General features: G+C 39.2%; 1 protein-coding gene across 1 annotated transcript in view; it reads left to right on the top strand.

Annotated features, from left to right (window-relative positions):
• The window catches only part of CNTNAP5 (contactin associated protein family member 5), a 290,138-nt gene that overhangs the window by 133,193 nt on the left and 132,541 nt on the right, over positions 1-24,404 (top strand). Inside the window, exons 5-10 of the mRNA XM_032692890.1 lie at positions 1,900-2,103; positions 4,227-4,411; positions 8,018-8,161; positions 19,020-19,284; positions 21,980-22,129; positions 23,275-23,446. Of these exons, the coding sequence (XP_032548781.1) occupies positions 1,900-2,103; positions 4,227-4,411; positions 8,018-8,161; positions 19,020-19,284; positions 21,980-22,129; positions 23,275-23,446 (1,120 nt within the window). The remainder of the gene's footprint in view (positions 1-1,899; positions 2,104-4,226; positions 4,412-8,017; positions 8,162-19,019; positions 19,285-21,979; positions 22,130-23,274; positions 23,447-24,404) is intronic.

The following is a 24,404-nucleotide window of genomic DNA, read 5'->3' as shown; positions in this document are numbered from 1 at the left end:
GGCACTCAAGGTGTCAATAGAGAGAAATCAGAAATTCTGAAGGAGCTGTTTCTGAACACCTAATTCGGAAGTTAAAAACAATAAAAGCAGATGGCATGAATATTCATGATACTTCCTAAACTAGCAACTGTTCCACAAATTATGCTAAAAAGCATGTTACAATTCTGCCATCACAGATAAGAAATTGGCCTTAGTTTATTCTGGAGTGAACTTGCTACAGGATTTAGTTTCTTTGTAGTTTTATTCTCATAAAAAATAATCAGTTGCCTTCTGATTTGGAATGAAGTCAGTTTTGGAGTTACAGAATTTTGCATCAAATTTAAATGTTGAGCTCCCTGCAAGTTTGTAAGTGTGCCATCAAACTTCTGTACAAACTGTCATACTGACAGGCAGAAGTTTTTGATGGTAGTTTCCATGGTAACAAATCATTAACAGGTGTTTTATTTTTTGAGCTTGTAACAGTTTTTAATTGCAAACCTCTTTAAATTTTGGTCCAGTTAAAAAAAAAAAAAGGGGGGGGGGAAAAGTTTGACCCCCCCCAGGTCCTATTATTTCTGTTTTTTAAAGAGAAGAAGATGAAACTACTGTTAATGCCTAAAAGGATAGAACTCTCAAGGGAGATTAGATGACTTAAATCACTGACTTTAATCGCAATACAGTTGCTGAATGGAATCCTTGATTGTGTAGACCTTTCAGTTATTTTTCAGAAGGAAGTGGAAAACTGATAGTTTTGGGTTATCATTAAAATATGTGGTTTGCAAACAAAGATAGTCTATGCTCTTTCTTCTTGGATACTAGGAAGGTATTATTTGTCTTTGTGCATGTATCCCAGCAGTTATGTGGCTTAGTAAACCTCTGGTCAGATTTTTCATTGTCTGGCATTATTAATTTTTAATATTTTTCTTAACAACAGGAAATACCAATTGACAAAGTTATCATTTACAAGTAGGTATTTTATGTGTCAAACTGCAGTTGGATAGAAACTGGAATGGAATTTATGTATGTCAGATGTTTGTATACAACATATTAATGAAAAGTATTTAAAGCTACCTAAAATATTCTGGTTATATATACATATATATATCTTAGAATTTTTTTTAAAAAATACATTTTGCTTAAAAGACCACTTTATAAAGTGAAGAGAGTACTGCAGGCTGCTGCTACCAAAGAAAATATTAATTGCAATTGAGGAATTGAAGGTTTGTTTCCTACCACAGTGATTGGGTTTTTAGAGGCTGAGTGAAGGGGAAAATATGTTTCTAATACGATTTTCAAAGGTGTATAATCAGTTTAGATGCCCAGTTCCCATGAAATCCTTTCAAAAGCTTTTTGAATTGATATTTGACTATTCCTGCCAGCCTACTGAATTTGCATGCAGAAACATGGTTGATAAACGCCCATCACAAGCAAGCAGCCAACCCTCGGAAGCTAAGATAATGCTTATTTGAGTGCAGAGGTGGGTGCAGTCATGGCTGACATGCAGGACCGGCTCAACAGACACTTGTGAAGCTGCGAAAGTGGAGTGAGCACTGAAGTGTTTAAACTAATGAATAACATTCTGAATGTAGTTGACATGAACAGCAAATGTGGCAAGGAATGCTCTGGAAATCTGAATATGATGGAAGGCACCTCTTATGTTCCAAAAAGTTAAATGAGACAGAAGTCTTGCATGCGGCAGTCAGGCACAGAGGAGTTCTGGTTTTATCCTGGTGTTCCCTTTCCCCAGAGAGAGGGAGAGGACTGGAGATGGATGAGCTGTGGTTGCCCAAATAACTCATATGTCCTGTGGATAAATGCTTATGACTATACCTGGCTCCAAGGTGTCTTTGAAAAGATTCTGAAAAAAATATGGTCCCTCTCCTGATGCTGCCCCTCCTTGTCATTTTCTTTGTCTTCCAGAGTCAGATATTGCAGACTTCGATGGCAGAAGTTCACTTCTCTACAGGTTCAATCAGAAGCTTATGAGCACATTCAAAGATGTGGTTTCCTTGAAGTTCAAGAGCATGCAGGGGGATGGAGTCTTATTCCACGGAGAAGGACAGCGTGGAGACTACATTACCTTGGAACTTCAGAAAGGGAAGCTCTCCTTGCACATCAACCTGGGTAAGGGTAATTAGGGTTATTGGTTCGCATGTTACTGAACAAGGACTGTCTTGGTTTGTTTTTATAAATCTATTGTTTCTATTAGACAGTATCTGGAAGCTCTAGCTGATATCAACATAACATGCTACGTGACTTAAGACAGCTCATGGCTAAAGTAGCACTTGGAAAAGTTGAGAGAGGAAGCAAAAGAGAATAGATTTGACAAATGTCATGCAGGACATGGTAGCTGAGCCAAGAAAGTACCTTGGCTCTTCTGACTAGTGCTGACCAAGGCTGAACTGCTCAGTGACTATTTTTGACCTCTGTTTGCTGATGCTTTCCAGCAGTGATTTAAAAAAAAAAAAAAAAAACCAACAAAAAAACCCATGAAAAGTTTTGATTCTTTCCCTACCTCCTTTTTTCAGTTGTCATTGTTTTATTTTTTTTTTGGGGGGGAGGCGTATTATTTTTATGAATAACATTCCCAGAAAGTTTGCTGTGGAGTACAAAAGGTTTATTTTTGGTTTGTGTCTAATTTTTTTCCGTTCACTCATTGATTCAGAACTGAGCTGAGAATACAGAATTTTAATAAAAACATTCCGGTTGAAAAATTGTGCACACTGTTAGAACTTTCCTTCCTGAAAACTATGAATAGCTGTAAGGCCATCACCGTATGATCATGTTGGATAAGAGTGACAGATGAAAGGCTGGCTTAATTTCTCCCTATAAAAGGATGCTTGATTTTTTTTCCTGATTAATACACTAAAGCACTTCGATAGTGGCAGGAGCTACTGCAGTAGGAATTATCATACCCCCTCTCCCAGCCTTCTTGCAGAATCTTCACAAGCTTCATCTGTGGGTGACCCGTGGCACTGGCCTCAGCAGTCTCTAATGACTCATATTTCTCATAGTGAGGGGTTTGAGTTAGGCACTTTTCCCCTTGTGCTTAATTATGTTTGTTTTAAAAGTCAGTAACGATTTTCCACAGCTGTTGGAATTTATTTTTACATAAGCTCATTAATTGTTTAGTCTCCAATTTTTGTTTTCTTTCTTTTTTTTTTCATCAAAGAGTAGAAATGATAATGCAGCATTTTTTTGATTTGGGATTTGGATGTTATGTGGACCAAGTAGCTGCATCCTGAACCTCTGAATGTGGGAATCTTTGAGTCTATTGATTTGTTCTCCTCTTACAAATGTTTCATTTTAGGGTAAGAATATAGTACTCTTAATTATATTATGTAATTTCTTCCAGAGGAGATACTGTTATGAATACATATTCTGAGATTAGTTGTGTTTTTTTTCTTCACCCGTAGCCCTAGATATACAGTTTTAGTCATTTTAAGTTCTCTGTGTGCATTCATATGTCATGAGGAAGGGTTTTGTTATCTGCTCTTGAATCTTCTTGCAGCTTGCCTTGCAGTGTTGGAGCATGTATTCTCTCCATTCTGCTGGAATATCAAAAAGGATACATACTCCCTTTCAATGAGAGGCTCTGAAGTGTTCAGATGTGTAGCCAGCTGGAAAACACAAGAGTGCTTGAAATTATTGAGTTAAAGCTTAAATATTTTTATGATTCTTGATCTATACTTTTGGAGATCTGGGCCAGGTTTAAGAACATTTTTGAACTGAACAAAACACTTTGCACTCTTTTAGCCTCACTGACTTGTGCCTTTCTTTTTTTCCGTGAAAATGGACAGGTGCAATTTTCTTTTTAAAATACAGAAAGCACATAGTTGACACTCAAGTGTCAGGAGTGGTCTGTTAATGTGACTAGACAGGAGATTTTGATGCTGTGTGAAGGAAGCTCTTAAACCACAGGGGCCTCAAACACATGGCAGAACCAAGAGTACAGGCAGAGCAGTTATCCCATGTGCGGCAATGTGTGGGTGCAGCATCACTACCACCTCCTGGTTCACCACAAGGATTTCATGGCAAAAAAAAATGTGTGCCTATGGGCATACAAACATATATGTGAATAAGAGGCCCAAAGAATCTAAGGCAATCTTTGGGAAGGGCTGTTTCCAGTTTGCAGAGCTCCAGTTTGCATCTGGGAACTCTGCTCTTTTCTCCCTTTGAGTTCCCAGGCTTCAGTTAAAGGGCCTGGAGGTAACTCTGGTCTCTTCTGCCTGTCTATGCCATTCCAGGGGACTCCAACCTGCACTTCAGTAACAGCCACACATCTGTCACCCTGGGCAGCCTCCTGGATGACCAGCACTGGCACTCGGTTCTCATAGAACGCTTCAACAAGCAAGTGAACTTCACAGTGGACAAGCACACCCAACATTTCCGAACGAAGGGGGATTCAGATCACTTGGATATTGATTATGAGGTGTGTGAAGCCCTTTAGGTTATAACCTGGGAAATGAGGTATGAATTTTGGTATAAAATGAATATGATGGAAAGCAACCACTCTATGAGCTGTTTCTTTCCAGCAAAGATCTTTATTTAATACTTTCTTTCCAGAGAGAGTTCTTTCATACTTCACAAGCATAAACTATATCAGTGCAACTCTACATATGTCAGTCTCAGAAAATGACCAGTTTCTGTGCAAATATGCATTGGATTATGCTTACACTTCAAAGTACAGCAGATTTTGAACTAAATGAAAAGTTACAGCCCAGGTTCTAGTCAAATCTTCAGGGAGCAACTGCCCTTATCTGTAAGGAGAGGTGCTGCGTCATCGTCTCCAATACGATTTTGTTTGCACATTATGCGCCATTCCTGCATTTGATTGACATGACCATGGGGATACCAGCCCTGAGTTGTCCCTCTATCCAACCACAGCTTGGCTTGGATTACAGTGCTCCAAAAAGAGATGAGCAGGTAAAAACTATTGTTTTCCCACTAGGAATGGAAGACCCTCAGAATGAAAGGGTGTTGTAGCTAGGTGGAAATCATTCTCTTCTCCCAGGTAACAAGCGACAGAATGAGAGGAAATGGCCTCAGTTGTGCCAGGATCTGTTTAAATTTAATAGCAGGAAAAACTTACTTTCTGAAATGGGATCAGACATTGGAATAGGCTGCCCAGGGAAGTGGTGGAATCATTGCCCCTGGAAGTGTTCCAAAGGTATGTGGATGTGGCACTTGGGATATGGTTTAGTCATGAACACAGTGATGCTGGGTTGGACTTGATCTCAGAGGTTTTTTCCAGCCTTAGTGATTCTATGATTCTGTGACTTTCACAACAACTAGCTCTGACCCAGGTCCCTTCACATCTGGGGATTTGCTGCAGAGCATCCTGATCTAGGGAGCCAGAGCAACTTGGCCAAGGAAGGACTGAGCAGAGGAAATATCCTGCCTGCCCACAAACCCCAAGGCTGCTGTGCTCTCCTTTGATGAGACCAAGGTGTGGCAGAGTGCAGTTTATATCACTCCAACAGTTCAGTGCTCATGGCTGACAGTTTTAAAAAAAAAACCCTTAAAAAAATTATATATCATCATATCTGTATGCAAGGCAGTTCCTCATCCATTCCCCCCAAAAATGCACACTTGTGTGCAAATTGCACATGTTCATTTTTGTCCCCCTGTGCTTGTCTGCCAAGTCTCCATCACCCACAAGGCACAGGGTTGTGCTGACACAGTCAGAGCCATCACCCTGTCCAGATGTGTTGAGCTGGCACGGTTCATTGCTCAAGAGACCACAGGTTTCCCCTCTGCACTTTGAATTCTTTTCTCTGGGAAGAATCATTTCCCAGCACACCAAAGGGAAAAAAGCAGATGTCTCGGCAGCGGCAGGTGCCTGCTCTCTCCTTTCAACTTCCAGCTGAAATTCCTTTCTTTGCATTTCACAAAGCAGGATGGAGAGAATGGTACCTGTCCCATGGCACTGCTGTACCAAATCATGAGCATATTTAATAGGGACAGCACATTTGAGCATTGGGATTCTGCAACAGCTTCAGACCGAACCATCAGGGGCCAAAGCTGTAACTGCTTTAAGATGGGTTTGAGGAAAGACAAATGATTGATTCATCAGCTTTCCTAATTTCAAATTAATAAAATTCCTTGCTTCCTGCTTGATGTTGATTAGGGGAAACTCAAGCTCCAATTTAATTTGTAGAATACTTTTTCCACATATTCCAAAATAAGGAGCTTGATAGAAAAGTTCTTCAGCTGGTGTTAATCAGCATCGCCACTGACCTCTGTAGCACTCAGACCTGGTCTCTGGTGCTTAGTTTTTCACAGTGTGTTTTTTCTCCATTTGCACTGGACAATCTTTCAGTCAAACACTACAGCAATATAGGCTACTGAAAGTTTATCTCAGCACACTTTAGGGATTAAAGGTCTTACTGAGGGTAGTAAAACCATTACTTTTGTAATTAAAATTATTACCACTCACAAAGGAAACTGTTTTCTTAATAATGCAGTGGTGTAATTGGTATTGATTTTTCTTCTGGTTTTGAAACTCCAGTACAGAGTCCCTAAGCAGGAAACTTTAAGAACAGAACATGAAAGAAGGAAAGTCTGCTGTTTTAGGAGGAACTAATGATTCTCACTGGAAAAAAAATTGCTACCACAGAAGCCCTCATGCCAATAACAAACCTGCAAGTAGCAGTCTGTTCACTCTATTTCTCTGAAGTAATCAATTAATACAACTGAGGTGCAAGTTCATTAAGGACTTGTTTTCAAATAAGTGCTTTCAAGGTTACCCAGGGAGATTTCATTTGCTTATGTATACCAGCTTGTTATGTAGAGTGGAATGGAAAATAACACCCAAATTTCCCTTTATTTTTGTAATAATGAAATGAAGTAAGGCATTAGGAGTTGTGACAGAGGAATAAGGTTGACCAGGTTCCAGCAGCTGTCAGCATGTAGAGCAGTGCCACACAGTGCCTGCCCTTGCTGCAGTGGATGCAGCAGGACTGCAGCACATCTTCTGTGAAGTGTGACGGCTGTAGGATCCTCACCTGCATTATCACACTCGCAGTGCTGCTGACTGTGATGGGAAAAATGAATAAAACCCGAGTAGTACCACCAGTAAGGTTTTGCCAGAAAGGTTGGTAGATCCATTAGAAATGAGCACTGACATTCGGAAAATGAAGGTAGGATTATCAGAGGGTTTTTGGGTTCTGGGGTTTGGGAGCTGTTTTTATTTTTTTCTTTTCTTTGAATTCTAGGCAATTATGCTGGATTTTGGAAGCTTTATTTTCTTAGGCTCTTTGTCCTCCTAGGACTTTCAACCCTCCAGCTGAGTGATGAGTGGTAGCCTGCACAGTACTAACATCTGCCAATACTTAGACAACAACTCAGCAGAAGTTTTGTGCAAATGTGTAACCTGCAGAGCTTCTTCATGACACTGCTCAGTTCCAAATGCCACATGTGACTATTGTAAAGGCAAAAGAACAATGACATTTAGGGAAAACGAATGCAAGCTACAAATGGGATATTTTGTGTTTGTGATACTACCCTCCACTGGCTGAAACAAAAATTGTTCAGATGCATCACTGGTAGAAAGGGGTGAGCCCAGCTCGCAGGCAAATCCAGTGCTCTGTAGGCAGGGAGAATTTATTCCCCCATTGCTCAGCAGTTCCGTGGGCTGCAGCTGGGTGTCATCCTTCAGGACAGTGGGGCTGTGATTTGGACACTGTGTGAACATTTCCTTGGGCGTTGTGTTTTCCTGAGTGGGTAGCTGGTGACACCGGGGTGGTGTATCAAGGCACTTCAGAGCTGTTCCAAGTCAGTGAGCTGTCTGCTGCAGAGGTGTTTCTCCAGCAGCTGTGATGGGGGCTGTGATTCCCTCTGTGGGGTGGCCAGATCCTTCTTCATGCTCCCAAGTGCCTCTGTTGATGTGAATTTGTTCTTAGATAATATCCCAGCTGGATGCATGAAGTGGGGCTCTGCTGTCTTGGTTTTGGGATGATAATATAATATATATAAAAATATAAATATATATATATTATAATATTATAAATAATACTGTTCTTATTCTTTCCAAAAGCTCAGTTTTGGAGGTATTCCTGTACCGGGGAAACCAGGAACCTTTCAGAGGAAAAATTTCCACGGGTGCATTGAGAACCTTTATTACAATGGAGTCAATATAATTGACCTGGCAAAAAGGCGCAAACCTCAGATCTATACTGTGGTAAGAGGCAATACTGCATGCTTTCCTTCTTTGCTTCCATGCTGTTGGTGCTCTCTTGGTGCTGCTGGCTACACTGAATGATCAGAGTTCAGATTTAGATAGCTATGGGCATGATTAGCTTGTTAAAATGAGGATAACACCAGCCAGTGCCGACTCCTGTGGTGAGAGTTATTGAAAGACACATGTGGAAATTAATGCATTTCTCTGACTTTCCAGGTGTATTAGAAATTGCTTGGAGAAACTTTTTAATTAATTTTCCAAGATTAAAATGTATATTTTTGATGGCATGATAGAAATCATAGAGGTTTTTTTTCTGGTTAACTCAGATTAAGTCTCATTTTCTGGATCATTCTCTATCACTGTTGAGTAGTACAGTAGTAGCAAAATTTTACTCTTATATTTAAGTTCACATTATAGAGAAGATATAAATGTTTCTTTTATTATTGGAAATAGTTTCCTTTGTGCTGTTTCTTATAGTCAATATATTGACACTTCTGAGAACCGTTGATCTGGTACTAGTGTCTCTAAATGTGGGGGCTAACTAGAGGAACTATTGTCTTATCCATCTGCTAACAAAAAAACACAAATGCAACTTCACACCTAATAATATCCAAAATTACAAATATATTTAAATGTATTATGAGCAAGATAAGGAGCATTTTATTTTGCAAGAAGAGGGAACAGTACACTTCCATGCAGCCTTGACAAACTGTAAATAATTCAGCTCTCTGTTTAGCTTGTGCCTCCCTCCATGTTTGATATGTGCCTTTTGGCCAATACTGTGTCTTTGGAGAACGTGGAGATGAAACTCCTTCTGGCTCTCATGGCATCTTCTGGTTTGTAGTAGTGTATATGAACATGCTGAACCTAAAACAAAGCAAGCCAGAAGACCAAAGAAATTCTTTCTGCACCTTCCCTGCCTAGGGCAAGGCTGAATACACAGAGAAATAGAAAATGGAAAGGTGATGGGTGAGAAGTCCTGCATTGTGTTGCTGGCAGTCAAGACTGCCTCCAGGATGCTCCCCTGGGACTGAGAGACTTTGCTATAATAATCTAGAGTCTGATGTTATGAGTGAGGACTCAAAAGGCTCAAGTCTTATGAACTGTGTTAAATTTCTCTTCCCCTCAGCTTACTTTCTAAGGGGGAAGCAAAGAGCCCTAGTCTGCTTCTTAGGTCATTAAACAGCTGGTTGTTTTGCTGCTGGATAATGGGAAGGCCTTTCTAAAGGGAAAGACAAAAATTTTCAATGCACTTTTTCTCTGAATAGCATTGTCTGGGTATAAGTGGCCTCAAGCAACGAAACTCCGTTACTGCAATACTTGGTTCAGTCTCAGAATCCGGCTCCTTTCCTCAATGTAAGGGAGTGGGGATGTGTCTCCATTTTTCAATCTCTTTCACATAATGCCATAGTTTTCGAAGCCTGGCTGCTGTACTGCATTTCTCAAGGTCTATGGGGCTCTGTGTGCAGTTTCTGTGACACTTGTGTATGCAAAATACATGGAAAGGTTGCCACACTTAACGGTACATCACAATCTTAGATGAACACCCTTCTATGAGAAATGGTCCATGTAAATCTGTTCTTCAACCTTCTTTGCATCACAGCTATTTCTCTCCTCTGGCAATGCTCATGTTCTTCTAGGTTACACAGGGTCTTCCTTTGCCACCTTCTGCTCTTCGCCACTCCTTAGCAATTAACTTACTCAAATTAAAATAACTTGTTCTAGCTAAATGTAGTCTTTTGCCTGCCAGAGTTACTCTGCACTAAATGCTTTTACTCCAAGCACGTTGAGGTTGTCATGCAACCAGCCATATCCCCAGGGAGCTGCAAGCTTCTCTGCTTCATGTCTTTGTAGTTGCTAAGGTTGTCTGGAGTGAAAATGCGATGAAAAAAAAGGCACAGAAAAATAATTAAATGTAGCAGGGACTTGAAATCACTTCTTCCAAAAATGTGTTGTATACTTGTGCTCTCTCCCCAGCCTTGGAGACCATCAGGGATAGTTCTGCATTGTTAGTCCCCAAAATACCTTTGTCTCCCAGGAAAAGATAATTGAGGACAAACTGGTTAGTGTGGGATTAGAAAGCCATTATGCTCGGAAATACCAGCTTTGTCCTCCAAAGGCAGGCAGACTTCAACACTCAGTCTCTGCTTCACTCTATGCCTTTGTGAATGTTAACACAGTCAGTGAGCCAAACTTGTGGGTTTTCATACCCATCAGCTCTGTTTTGTTTTTTTGTTTTTGTTTTTTTTACTGTTGACATCTTTCACACAAGCAGCTGAATGATACATCAGCTTTGGAGGTATAGATTTCCTCTTATGATGTAGTTCCTCATCCATATAAATAATGGTCTCAAATCAGCTGCATTTAGAGTTAGAGGAAGAAACTACAGGTTGTCAATAACAGATTACTGCAGTATGTATTGTACTCTTGGGTGGTGGCTGTGATTATCATTCTGCCTGTTCTTTTCTGTAACTCATTTGCACTTGTCAGAGTTGCAATAAAACCCCTTGAGAAGGGATCTCAAGATAACGAGGCAGTGTGTCTCTTTGAACTGAAACTTGCCTTCAGAATTCCATTTTTATATTGCCTGATACTTAACCTCTCTGCATGGCCCTGTCTGTTTGGACAGGATATCTGTCTACTCTCTGGGGTTTCTTCTGTCCCTGATGGTATGTTGTGGGCTTTTTTTTTTCTTGGGGGGTGGATAGCATCAGGGAAAGTGTTTTGGGTTCTTTGTTTGGGTTTTCTTTATTTTGTGTGTGTTTCAGTTTGTTTGTTTGTTTGTTTGTGGGTTCGGTTTGGTTTGGTTTTTCCTTCCCCTAGGTCATTGAGCATAGGGAAGTAATAGGGGATCTTTTATGTGCTTTCCAAAGTGATTACTGGTTTTAATGTCAACTGGTCAAATTTCTGTAATTGCCACTGTCAGAGTTTACAGCAGTTACTTGTGCTTCTTGGGCAATTAGTTAGAGGCAGGAAAATATGCACGTAAGAGCCACATTTACAAGAAGCAGAAGAGAATTGTTCTTCCCAGAAGGAAACTTGGCCTGCTGATATCTGGGATGGAGAAGTCCTCATTGAAGGCTTTTTGCTTAAGGGTGTATGTAGATGTAGGAGGAGATGCAACAAGTTCTAGGAAGAGAAACCTATTGAGAGTTGCTAAATACATCTCGTTAATGGAGTAGATGAGAGAAAAGATACCTATAACATCCTGAAAATAGCTATAGGATCCTGGCCACCAGTGCTTACCTACTGCTAGATTCAGGCTGCACCTTTAGAAATCGCTCAAATGTGACCTGTGACCAGCCTTTTAAGTCTTTTTGTGCTTCACTGATTTGTGATGTCAAAATAGGAAGTTGTCTAGCCGATGAAAATAAATTAAGAGGTCATGAAAAAATGCTGTGTTTTATCTTGTGTTTCACTCTGCTTACTGAAATTGAGAGAAACACAATCTCCCTTTTCTCTTCCATTACCTCTGGCTAATAGAAATTGAAGCTGTATTTTTATTTAGCAGAGCAAACCCTGTGCTGACTTGAGAATAGTGCAGGATATTTGTAAGGCAGAAGTTGTCAGCCCTCAGATATACTTGAATTTCTACTCTGGGCTGCCATGTTGAATCTGGGAGTGACAGTTCAGCACAGCAAGGGATGTGGTGACATGTAAATGTATCACTGTAGTGCCTTGGGGAAATAACCAATTGCCAGCATCAAAGAGCAAGGAAAGATACTTAGTGACAGAAGAATGTAAACTAATAATTCATTCCCTTTATAGAGAATCCAAACATGCTATTTTATTAAGCTGATTTGAGATACCTTCATCCTGAGAAGTATTTACTTGTCTATGCCTGTCTCGTTCTACCAAAGTGCTATTGCAAGTGTTGATCTACCTTTGAATATCAGGCTGGTGATTTGTGAAGGCCTCTACTAGGATTTGAAGAATCAGGAGTTAGATTTTTTTTCCTTAGTTTTTGCACTGCAGTCAGACTATAGGAATCATAAATAAAAAATGTTTGAAATGCTTAGTGACAACTTCCTAAGGACTAGATCAAACTTCTAAAAAAAAAAAAAAGTTTTATTAAGTTATTTAATGAAAGTTTTGAGTCACACAGTTAGAAAGAGAACTGAATTTACTGGGTTTTAGGTAGGGCAGGTGAACTCAGATTCCAGAAATATTTGGTTCCTGTAAAAGTAGCTTTTTATATTTTCTTCTGTGTCCCTTTCTGCTCTCTGGGTCTTCAGATGAGTCTCCTTCACATTCTACCTGTAGTGTGGAGTAGCAAGGAAGTCTATATAAATAGCATTCATTTTAAGGTCACATTTTATTGTTGCTGAATGATATAACAGGATTATTTTGAAAGAAATTAGGTATGTCACTGCAATTAAGGTCTTGAAATAAAGTCTGTTTAAATGACATTTTTCCTGTTGATTTCAGTTGGCTTTGTCTAGAATTCTAGAGTTTCAGAGTGCAAATATATAATCCAGCACACACCTGTAATAATAAACTCTCTTTGATATAAAAGTTTTTTTTGTGTTAGGATTTTGATAATTGTGATGACAAGTGAAGCAAGACTTTTGAGAGAGACCATATTTTTTAATAAGACTAGTCGACATGCAGAAAAAAATGACATGTTTCTGAGCAAATAAGGTCTTTTTGAGAGTCATCAGCCTTCAGCAAATTACAGGTTAGAAACAATTGTTCTAATAAATAAAACAAGGGGTTTATTTATTATATTATCTGGATAGTCAAATTGAATGAATAGGGCAGTTAGTACCTGCTGAGTGGAGCAGGATGTTTCAAGGTGGGACGTGATAAGGCAGTTAGTCCCTGAAGGAGAGGAAGAGAGATGGCTAATTATTGTCAGAGGAGTTAGCAGGGAAAAAGGAAAATGGGATGGAATGCAATTTGCTTCAAAGCCAAGGCTTTAATGTATTTTGTAAGGTCTTATTTCAGTTGGTAAGGCCTTGGGAACTACTTGGTACTTGGCTACCTGACATAACAGAAAGGGGGCAAGCTGACCCATCACAATCAAGAGCCAGGATTGTGTTCAGTTCACACCAGTCATTCAGGATGGTGTTATACCATGATACACTGATAACTGGAATTTAAAAGAGGAAAATCTATTAAAGGAAACTAATACATAAAAAACCCAAAAAAAACCCAAACCCAAAACCAAACCAAAAAAATCCTGATAAGAATTGCTTTCTGTACATTTTTTCTATTTTAAGGTAGATGTGATTCTGTTTCATAATAATAATTAAAAAATCCTTGCTGCTGTGTTTTGTTCCAGGCAATAAAACTTAATAAGCTGGAGATATCTTTACCTTGAGCTGGAACAAAAATTGGACTTGGATTGTAATAATTTGCCAGTTTAATCTAAGACATCTATTTTATTCACTTCTGGCAAGGTGAATTTGAAAGGCTGGCTTGATTCCTTCTTGTTGTTCAAAGGAGGGTGTCTGGATGAGATGGAGTTAATTCCCCCTAGCAGACCCCAGAGGACTGTGCTTTGTGTTGGTAGCTAGAAAGGTATTGATAACACACCAGTGTTTTGGCTACTGCTGAGCAGTGTTGGCACAGCATCAAGGACACCTCTCCAATATTCCTCCCTCACCAGGAGCCTGGGGGTAGGTGAGATCCTGGGAGGTGACATAGCCAGGACAGCTGACCCAAACTGAGCAAAGCGATGTTCCATACCATATAAATCTGCTCAACAATAAAAACCAAGAAAAAGGAGAAGGAGGAGGATAGCATTTATTATTGTGATGTTTGTCTTCTGGAGCAACTACTGCTTTTGCTGAAAGCTTGCTTCCTAGGAAGTATCTGGACATCACCTGCTGATGGAAAGTAGAGAATAAATCTTTTGGTTTCCTTTACTTCTGTGTATGACCTCTACTTTTGCTTTATTAAACTGCCTTTATCTTGACCCAAGAGGTTTTTTTCCATCTTTATTTTCTTCCCCTGCCCCATGAGGAGGGAAGTGATAGAGTGCCTTGGTGGGCACCTGGCATCCAGACAAGGCAAATCTACCACAAAGGGAAAATATTAATTGGTCACACTTTTTTTGCTTTTCCTCCTGTCTTTTTTTTTCCTTTTCCTGTCTCTCTGAGAGAAACGATGTAATTTTTCCAAATTACGTCTATATTTGCTCCCATCTTTTATCAACAACTCTTAACTATTGTACCATATAATGAAACAATAATGTACAGTTACTATGGGCATAAAAATGGTAAAATGCTTTGTTCTGCTTCTGGCCAGTGACATATCTTAGGACTCTGAGATAAAGAACATCCATAAACATTTAGCCAAGCATCTAATCCCTGATTCTCTCACAGTCACAATGTTTCAGTTTTTTTGAAGCCTTCTTCTTTTTTTTTTTTTTTTTGCTAAATTCTACTTTTTCCACATTAGGAACATTATCTTAGTGTAAACAACTTAAAGCAATATGATAAACAATTAGAATTTTATCATCATTCATGATACCTACAGTAAGTGAAGATAGGGCAATTCTTTATCATGAGACTGATTATCACAGGGCTATATTAGTTTCAATGAAACTTGGATCAGGAAAGCTTTCAGATTTTCATAATTTTGCTTAGTGAAAGAGGAATCCCCTTCAGTATAGGGTGGGTATGGGCCCCTGCTCTTGGAATGGATTGGTTGCTCACTCAGTGGACTACTCCTAACTCGAGTAACACTGTGCACCTTGGTGCTCCCATATCCTGTCTGAAGACAGTTTCCAACAGTATTTCAGAAGGCTGGAGCTGGGATCTCACTTTGATTTGCTTTTCATTCAGTGCTTAGCAAGGTCTTGAAATGTATTTGAAATCTATGTGGGTTTCCTGACATCTGTTCTGCTTGAGATAGTTAATTTAAAAACAGGATTTGAAGGGACTTCCCTCATTCTCAAAATCCAGTTGTTCAGTCGAATGACAGTTTTTCATCTTATCCTTTGAAACTGCATCAGAGGTCACTTTTTTCCTCTGTCACGTTGCTCCCAAATTCATCTGCAAACTCAGTCTCTTCACAGCTAGAAATACTCCTCCAATTTCTAAGCTGGAGATATTCTGGCCAGTTTACCACATTTGTATCTCAGCCAGGCCTGGGATTTTAGTCCCCTTACCTGTCATATAAAGTATTCCTTTCTAATCTTCTGCAGAAAGCAAGATATCCTTTTTATTGGACAGTATCCATAGAGTGATTAATGACAAAAGTTAAGTGCCCATTTGATGCTCTAATCTGCAGGTAGAATAAGAGCTCAGAAATACTCATTTATTCTTCTTTCTTTTCAAGCTGTGATCTTGGCCTGGATCCTCTGGTAGGCTAAGTGCTGAGGATTTCAGCACAGCTGTCAGTTTGAATAATTTCCCAAGTGCATCTTATTTTTGATTAGTATTCTCTGAGAACAAGGAGAATGTATAAGAAACTTGATACCAATTGCCCTGGCTATGGTGTTGTCTTCTCTCTTCATTGAACAGTACACAGTATTACATGAAGAAAGGCCAGAAAAGACTGAAATGGTTCATTAAAGTTATACCGGTTTTATTGAAGTTCCACGGAAGTCAATGGAAAGGCTCCAGTCAGTTTTGGATGAGTTTTATGGCTCAGAGGATCTTCTAATGTAATCCACTTTTATCCTCATCACTTAGCAACTGCGTTCTTCCATTCTCTTTTAACAGGAAAGCTTTGATTCTTTCTTAAAATACTGTAACATGATGTTGCCTGTTGATTCAACACCTTACTTGAACAAGAATCATCTCTAAAACTGTACCTTGCCTGCAGAAATCTGGGATGGTTCCACTCTTTTCTTGAGACAAGTACCATGGCAGCCAGTGAAAAAATTGTAAATAACTCCATTGCATTTCTAGGTTCAGAAGTTTTCTCTTGTAAGAACAATAAGAACTCTTTTGGAAAGATTTCACTGCTTGTTAGAGGAGTCGTTAATCAGTCTGAGGATGGACTCAATGGAATTCTCGAATGCCATAGTATAGCTAGAGTTTCCAGCAGCTGAGTAGAGCTGAGCATCTCCTTTATTGTCTCTAGGGATTAGACTGTTCTTATCCCATTTCCTAGCCAATGAGCTTCAACTTTTCAGTTAAACTGGGTTCAATTACAAAATCAAGTGTCTGCCAGAAATCTGGCATATACCCTGGAGAGTTCTAGAACTGCTGCCAATTAAAGCAAAATGCTCATGATCAGATGCAGGTTTAAAGGGAGCTGTTTACTTTTCTGACTTAGACCTGCTGGCAAAACTTGTTTGAGAACAAAATTCAGTACAAATTTAACAGTTTTTGTAAAGGGGACCTATCCCACTTCAGCGGACAAATGTTTTTCAAATCAACAGTTGCGTATTTCTTAATCGGATTTTCATGTTATTGTCTCTAGGAAGGTGGACAGCGTTGGTCAGTGTAAGGACATGAGCAGCTATTGTTGGTGTGTATTAACTACATCATCTGGTTTTACTCTAGAATGCTGCTTTTAGAAGGTGTTTCCCTCCTAAATGAGTCAGTTCAACTGACTTAAGTTTACATGGCATCAACTTTATTTAACCTTTTTTTCTCCCCACAAACACTGGTTAGTTTTTAGCTCTGACTGCAACTAGTTAAGGCCTTTACATTATGGAGATCTCAATTTTTGAATAAGAGTAACAGAAATACCTTCTGAAAAGAACTCCCCCAAAAGGCAGACACACCTCTTGTCCATCCCAAATATATACCTTTAATCTCATGTTCATAGAATATTGCAGCACCACCTTTACGCGTTTCCACCTGCTTGTTCTTGTGGCAGGTAGAATCACACTCTTCTTCAATTTGGTCAATGGAGAGGCTGCAGAGCTTGAAGTCTCGCCAGGTTAAGCAAGGGAAGAGATATGTAGCTCCTGTCCATATGTTCCAGCGCTGGCCATGGAGTCAACACTCTTTGCTGATCATGTGTCAGGACAGGACTTCTGTGCATATCCCAGCTTACATGAATTGCTAGATACTGTGAATGACTGGAGTGTTGCTGAGTTTTTCAAGGTGTGAAGGCAACCCATGAATTTAGGACTAGTGGTATATGTTCAGAATCTCGTGTCAAATGCAGACGGAAACATTACCTTATATTTGGGCATATGCCTATGCATCAGTGATACTTTGTTATGGTGCTGCTACAAACAGCTGGAAGCATATTAACCACACAAGGTCTTTACTGGCTTGTTTTAAGGTCATCTGAAAGTTTGTTGTGCACTGCAAAATGTTTTTTCATCTTAGCATTTGCCTTCTTTGGCACCATTAAGTCAGCCTAGGCATAGTTTTTTCTGCAGGTAGGTAAAAATCTGGAAAGAGCTTTCAGACAAAAATCGTATCTGAATTCTTTACTGTGAGGGTGATGAGATACTGAAAAAACTTTCACAGAGAATTTGTGGATACCCATTCCTGGAAATGTTCAAGGACAGGTTGGATGGGGCTTTGAGCAACCTAGTCTAGTGGAAGGGGGATTGGAATGAGATGAACTTTAAGGTCCCTTCAAACCCAAACCATTCTATGATCAATAAATGTCTTACAACTTTGTGTAAAGTACTGAAAGCACTGTAAAGGTCTAAAATTCCAAAGGAAAATAGTCATTGCCATTTAAAGTGTCTAAACTTAAAACAGCTCTAGAGAAGGTTAACTGTATTTATTTATAATCCTGCAGTTGACTGTTTTCTGTAATTTGGCATGATTTTGATTGAATATTGAGGTGGATATATAACAACAACAATAGCAAAAAAAAGCTTGTGGCAACTCTTATGCAGGTAAAACCCACCAGGTAGTAGAAACTTTAAAGGCTGAGAACAAATTTCTGTCCTACTTCCTTCGTAGTTGATGTTCAGTGGAGTTTGGATAAACTTTGGATTATATCTCAAAACTCATTCTAATATAATATGCTCATGGATTCCTTTTGCCATTGCTAAATCTGGTATGTAGCATTCTGAACCTCACAGGGCAGGTAATATGTAAATAACTCTACATAGATAAATATCTATCAAGGGCTCTTTCATTCAGTGATAACTTAGTCTATTTCTGACACTTTATTTTCCATTTTAAAATACAAGATGGAAAGACATTTGAAAGTGATAGGGAACAGTTCCATCAGCTGTCTGAGATGGCAGAGAGGAATTCCCCAAGCACTGTGCAACTTCCTGCACATCCATCAAGTGCTGTTGGTTATAATTATCCTGCAATAGTGAGGTATGGGCTCTGATGAGAAGTGTTATCATGGAGAAAGCCTTACACTCCAATGTTTTTGTCAGATTACAGTTAGTATTTTACAAAGCAGCCTAGTTCAAAGCAAGGTGGCTGCAACAATCTCCTGGAGTGGCTCTAAAAGACATAGCTCCTTAGATGCCTCCTGGCTTTATATGTTGTTAAGGTTTTATTACGTCTTGAATGACCTGGTTGGGTAATCTACAATGGCTGAGCAAAATGGAGTTGTTTCTTCTAGAAACTGCAGTGATACATGCTGGTACAGAGTCTGCTGACTGCTTTGAGTAAATGTGCTGCTCTTCTGGGCAAATAGCACCATTGATTTCAGGGCTGGATGACTGACGTAATCAGCTAAGGCGTGGTGTTGATAAGGGACATTTAGACACATCTAGATCCTTCTAAGAACTGGTTTGATTTTTCGATCTTTCCCATTTAGGATGAAAGTAAAATTTTGAAGTTAGATGTGTTTTCCCAGCATGGACAGATACATTTCCTAATGGTTTCCCAAGATTTGTGTCTGAATAACAATACCTATTTCAGCCTCGAGGGCCATTAGAAATCCAGTAAGCTTATTTAAATAAAAATGCTTTTAGATGAGTGAAAAAAAAAAAAAAGTCATACTGATTATGTTTGATTTGCAGGGGAACGTGACCTTTTCTTGCTCAGAACCACAAATTGTTCCCATCACCTTTGTGAGCACCAGTCGAAGCTACTTGCTACTACCCGGCACTCCTCAAATTGATGGTTTGTCAGTCAGCTTCCAGTTTCGAACATGGAATAAAGATGGTTTACTTCTGTTCACCGAATTGTCTGAAAATTCAGGACCTCTCCTGGTTTACCTCCATGGTGGGAGATTGACATTACTTATTCAAAAAGAGACTGAGAACCCAGTGGAAATCAGTGAAGGTGCTTGTTTTTTGTTTACTTTCGTTCGTCTCCCTCTAAAACACAGAGTTTCAGCTCCACAGGATGAAAGAATCAAGAAATAAGGAAGCATCGAATCTTACTTTCTTTTTTAAATTTTCTTTTGATTTCCAGTGATAGAGCCACCCGGTACAGCTTGACCTAAGCATGGAAAATTGGCATCCTGAGATCTCTAGACTCGAACTGTCTGACAATTAGATTGGCCTCTGTGTTCTTAAGCAGTCATGCTAAATTATCTTCAGTCAGGTCACATGAAGACCTTCCTGTTTCCTGTCTTCAATAGTCAGCTGGGAGGCAGCTCAGACACTGTACTTTTCTCCAGCACAAGTTAAGGAAGCCTTGAAGCTGATTTTCTTCCTCTGACTGTAGCTTTACACTCTCCCTTTGTGCTACAGTCATCAGAGAGAGTGAGCATGGGCTTCCTTTCCTTACACTCCCTCATGGGCTTCCTTAGTCACTTTGCAAGTTGCTTTTTTCAGTGCAACTGGTGGGATGCCTCTTTAATTTAAAACTGTGGGGAAACTGCTTGTAAACTCTTACCAGAACACCTTTGCATTGGATTACAGAGACATCAGGGAAACAATTTCAGATGTACAACAAAGGCAGGACCAGAGTGGCCCTGCTGCCATACCAGCGTGACTTACATAAGCCATGCTGGCATCCCAAACAGAAATATTCCTAGTCTAGGGCCTTTGCACATCCTCATACTGTTATGTAGGCATGCTGGAGGGGGAGAGTGGGAAATTAATTTTTTGCATTGTTTGAATACCAGTTGCCAAAGGTGGACTGATGGAACTCAGATGAAATGAAATAATAATAATAATAATAATAATAATAATAATAATAATAATAATAATAACAATAATAATAATAAATATCTACTATTACGTGTATATAAAATAGAATTGTTATAATAATAACTGTTATTAGATATGAGAGCAGATGTTTTAAAACATTTAATATTAAAATATCCCCTGTAAAGACTAAAAGAGAATAGTTGTATCTATTAAAAGAAGCAGAGATAAAAACTGACAGAGTTGTCAAAGCAGAGCTGTTCTGTTTTGCTCCCCTGTGTGTTTTGTTCCCCTTTATTATAGAAAATGAGGCAGCCCTGCATCTATTCTTGTTCATGTGGATTGCCACAGCCATAGTTTGCTGCAATTGAACATTGAAAACTGAGGTTCCAGCCTTTATTGCAGTCCTAATTAAATTGTTGACAAAACTGAGACAAAGTCAATATTTGTTTGGATGTGTATGTTTTTTGTAATTCTGAAATCATGAACCTTAGCCCAGCCTTTGGTACTATCCAAAACATGGCTAAACTGGCTACTTACACATGGAAAATATGCAGAAAGTGCAAATGCCATGTTCCACAGATGTCAGGTACTCACAATAAACTCACACTTGCTCAAGAATGAACCTATTTTTGCCCCAAATGGGACCTATTTTGTTTTGTCACAGTTTCAAACTTCAGCAACATATTTCACTTCAAAATGGACTCATTCTAGTTGAAAAATCATACATTTTTGCTGTAAAACCAGCCTCTAATTCTATGGCAATTGTGCATGTGTTAACAGCCATTACTGAGGAAATAGTCTCATTTTCGAATTCATAATGAAATGGCTTTTCATACACATAACACCCACATTTTTTTTTATTGTGTTTTGAACTGTTCCCACAGTTCTTTGTGTTGCTAAGTGCTCGTTTGTTTTCTCTGAAAGCTGCATTAACAAAAATATTCTGTTAGGGAGGGGAGTAAATACTAGTTGTCTGTACCTGATCTCAGTGCCTACAGCCTGACAGTAGCATATTTTGAACTGTTATTAGGTTACTTTTGATCTGCACCACTGTGTGTGAGCTCAGAAGCTTGCCCAGTGATTTTTACAGCTGTCAGAGTAGTGGATGTGGAGTTTCTCTGTAGCTTTGTGGTGCTGTTTCAAGAGCCACAGTGGAAAACCGATTTTCAGAATAAGGAAACAGAGAGGTCATATCCCACTTCGCACAAGCGTGTAAAAGAGAAAGAGGCTACCTCGTGTTGTTATCTCTCATTTATCTTTTCCTGGTCAGAGAAACAATCACAGCTCTCAGAAGATCCATGTTGAAATCCAATGTAGAAAGGTGCAAAGTGCATCCATTAATAGTACTGTGTGCTGCATTGATGCTGAAGGGTTTTAAGGAACACAAATCCTGCTAATACCTACTGGAGACTGCCAGGTTTCATATGGAGCCCGAGAGCAGGGTATGACTGTCTCACTGAATCTAATCCTCTGTGACTTCAAGCACGTGTTCAGTACCAGAAGCTCAGTAGAGATCTCTGCATGCTCCTGGGACCTATAAGCATTTATCAACAGACTGAAGATAGACATAAAGGTGCACAAAATGATACTAATGTACTACCACAAAGGTGAAGGATCTGGCTAGCTTGATGAGTCCCTGTAGCACCAGATTAGATGAAAATAGAGATGACCTACTTAAATACTCTTAAAAGCTTTCCCTTTCTTTGGCCCTTCTATGCCAGTTTGTTTCCAGAGGTAATGAGTTCTTTTCAACTCAAAGTTCTCCCTCTTTTTGGATCAACTGCATATTTGTGGTCACCTGTTGGAAGCAACAGGAGGTTTGAAGACCACAGTTGTCTCTTGCACCTCTTTTTTCACTCTTTGTACTTGTTTTTTGCCAGGCACCAACCTCCACGATGGGCTTTGGCATTCTGTTAACATCAACGCCAGAAGACATCGCATTACCCTGACACTGGATAACAACGCTGCCACCGCCAGCCATGCAACCACTGTCTCAAGGATCTACTCTGGGAACAGCTACTATTTTGGAGGTAGGTTGTTTCAGACAGGTTTTTGTGATGCAGATCCTCAGGTGCTCACCATTGAGTTCTCCCCAGGTGCAGGGAGAACTCTGCAGCTAAGAGCAAACGGAATGACTGATTTTGGACAGCCAATTGAGCTGCAATGTATACAGCACTGTGGGCAGATTGAAGGGTGTTGGTTAAGCCTGACAGAGAGAGAACAAGCAGAACTGTAAAAGTAAAAGCACAGCTGTAAAAGTGGATAACTTGTAGTGGTAGCCAATGGATACCTACATCTAGCTGGCAAAATATGCAAAATCTACAAAACTTTATTAACCACAAGTGGGATATTTAGGGTTTGGGGGTTTTTTGGTTTGGTTTTGGTTTTTCTTTTTTGTTAAAAGGCCCTAGAACTATTAGTATTATCAATATTTCTGTAGATAGCACAGTTCTGATCAGGCTCGGTGGCTCTAGACTTCAGAACTTAGATGACATGGCTCACATCTACAGAGGTATTTAGGTATGGTACTCTCGTGGAAATGAATATAGATTTAGTTCAATTTTTAAAATGGAAAGAACAGTCTTGAAAAATACTATCTTCTCCTTTTTGGAGTGCAAGTATTAATTTAGATAACAGTAGTGTCATTAACTGTCTTTTTATATAATACATTTCTGTGTAGTGCTTCCTGTAGTGAGGGTCTGATTTTGATGAACCTTCTGGATACAGCACTAAGTGAGGATGCACAGGGGGCTTTGGATCTCAGAGTTGTCTAAATATTGAGGAAGAGATACAAATGCCTTTCTTGCTACCCACAGGATTTCATCCTTTTACTGTGTGCATTGCTTCAGTAACAGAATTTAACTCATAATGATTTTACATTTTGTACAACTTTTTCAATGTGAGTTAGTTGCTATCAACTGTGGAGTTTAAAGATGAAAAAAATCACATTTTGATTTTGCTTATCACTTATGAAAACCTCATAGTCTGATATTTCCAGTAGCTAGCTGCTCTCTATTTTTTATCCCCTAACTGGATTTATAACACAGGAGGTTGCGTAGCGCAAGGAATAAAAACATTTGGAATTATAAGCCTATGAGTTCTTGCATTATGAAATCCCAGCAGAAATAGTTGAACATTCCAATATTCTTCTCTGCCTCTGCTCTTTTTCCCACAGGGTGCCCTGACAATTTCACTGATTCCCAGTGTTTAAATCCCATTACTGCTTTTCAAGGCTGTATGAGGCTCATCTTTATTGATAACCAGCCCAAGGACCTCATTTTAGTTCAGCAAGGCTCCCTGGGGAATTTTAGTGATTTATACATTGATCTGTGTGGCATCAAAGACAGGTAATTATTATTTCCTCTTTCTTGTATTTGTTCTTTTTTCATCCTAGTGGTTTATAGATACAGGTTGCATTAAGTGAAAATTCTAATCTGCCAACATTACGGACATTAGGCATAACAGAGCTACTAATAGAAAATACCACAACAAAGATAGGAGGACTGGAGGGGAAATGGTTTCAATTACAGGAGGCTCTCTTCACATTGACTTGTAGGAAATAGAGTATGCAAATTCAATCAAACTACAGATTGGTGAAAGGATTAAATTTTATGCATAAACAACATGAGATTGCTTTGAAGTTTTGGAGGAAATGAAAGAGAAGGAAAAATTACTTGATTTATCAGAACATGTCATCCCCTTAATATATTAGCTGGTTTTGCTTAAGTAAATAATTTACAATTTTTCTTGTTAGCCATTACAGCACATTCGTGATGAAGATATGGTACACCTTATGTGCAATACTGCCCTTTCAGCAAGACAATATAATGATGAAATGTCTGCATCTGCCAGAGACACCTTTAACTAGTAATCCAAATCCCTTCTAAATTGAAACCTGAGAGGAACCACAGATTTTCTTGTAAAAGTAGAGAGGAAATGAGCAACTGATATTTTTTTAAAGTACTTTATAATTTCTCTTTTGTTTCTTAGGGATTTTTAGTGTCTAAATATTTCTGAATTATTTCTGCAAATGTATGCTTTGAAGTTAGTATGTGGAATAATAGGTTCTGTTTTGTTTTGGTTTTTTTTAATCTGGTTAAGTTCTGAAAAATGGAAATGGAACTGCTGGAAATTTAATGTGCTTCAGATAGTTAAGGGAGTAGTAAGGATATTTTGGAAATGCATTAAGACTGTAAGCATTTAATGTATTTTTTTCAGATATGTTGCTTAGAGAGTTGGAGCCAAAGGCCAGTCTCCATTATTCCTTACTGTAGGAGGGAACAGCCTGCTGGAGCTGCAGTTTTT

The sequence above is a fragment of the Chiroxiphia lanceolata genome, chromosome 7, assembly GCF_009829145.1.
Source record: "Chiroxiphia lanceolata isolate bChiLan1 chromosome 7, bChiLan1.pri, whole genome shotgun sequence".
Taxonomy (NCBI): domain Eukaryota; kingdom Metazoa; phylum Chordata; class Aves; order Passeriformes; family Pipridae; genus Chiroxiphia; species Chiroxiphia lanceolata.
This window is presented reverse-complemented; position numbering and strand designations above follow the sequence as displayed.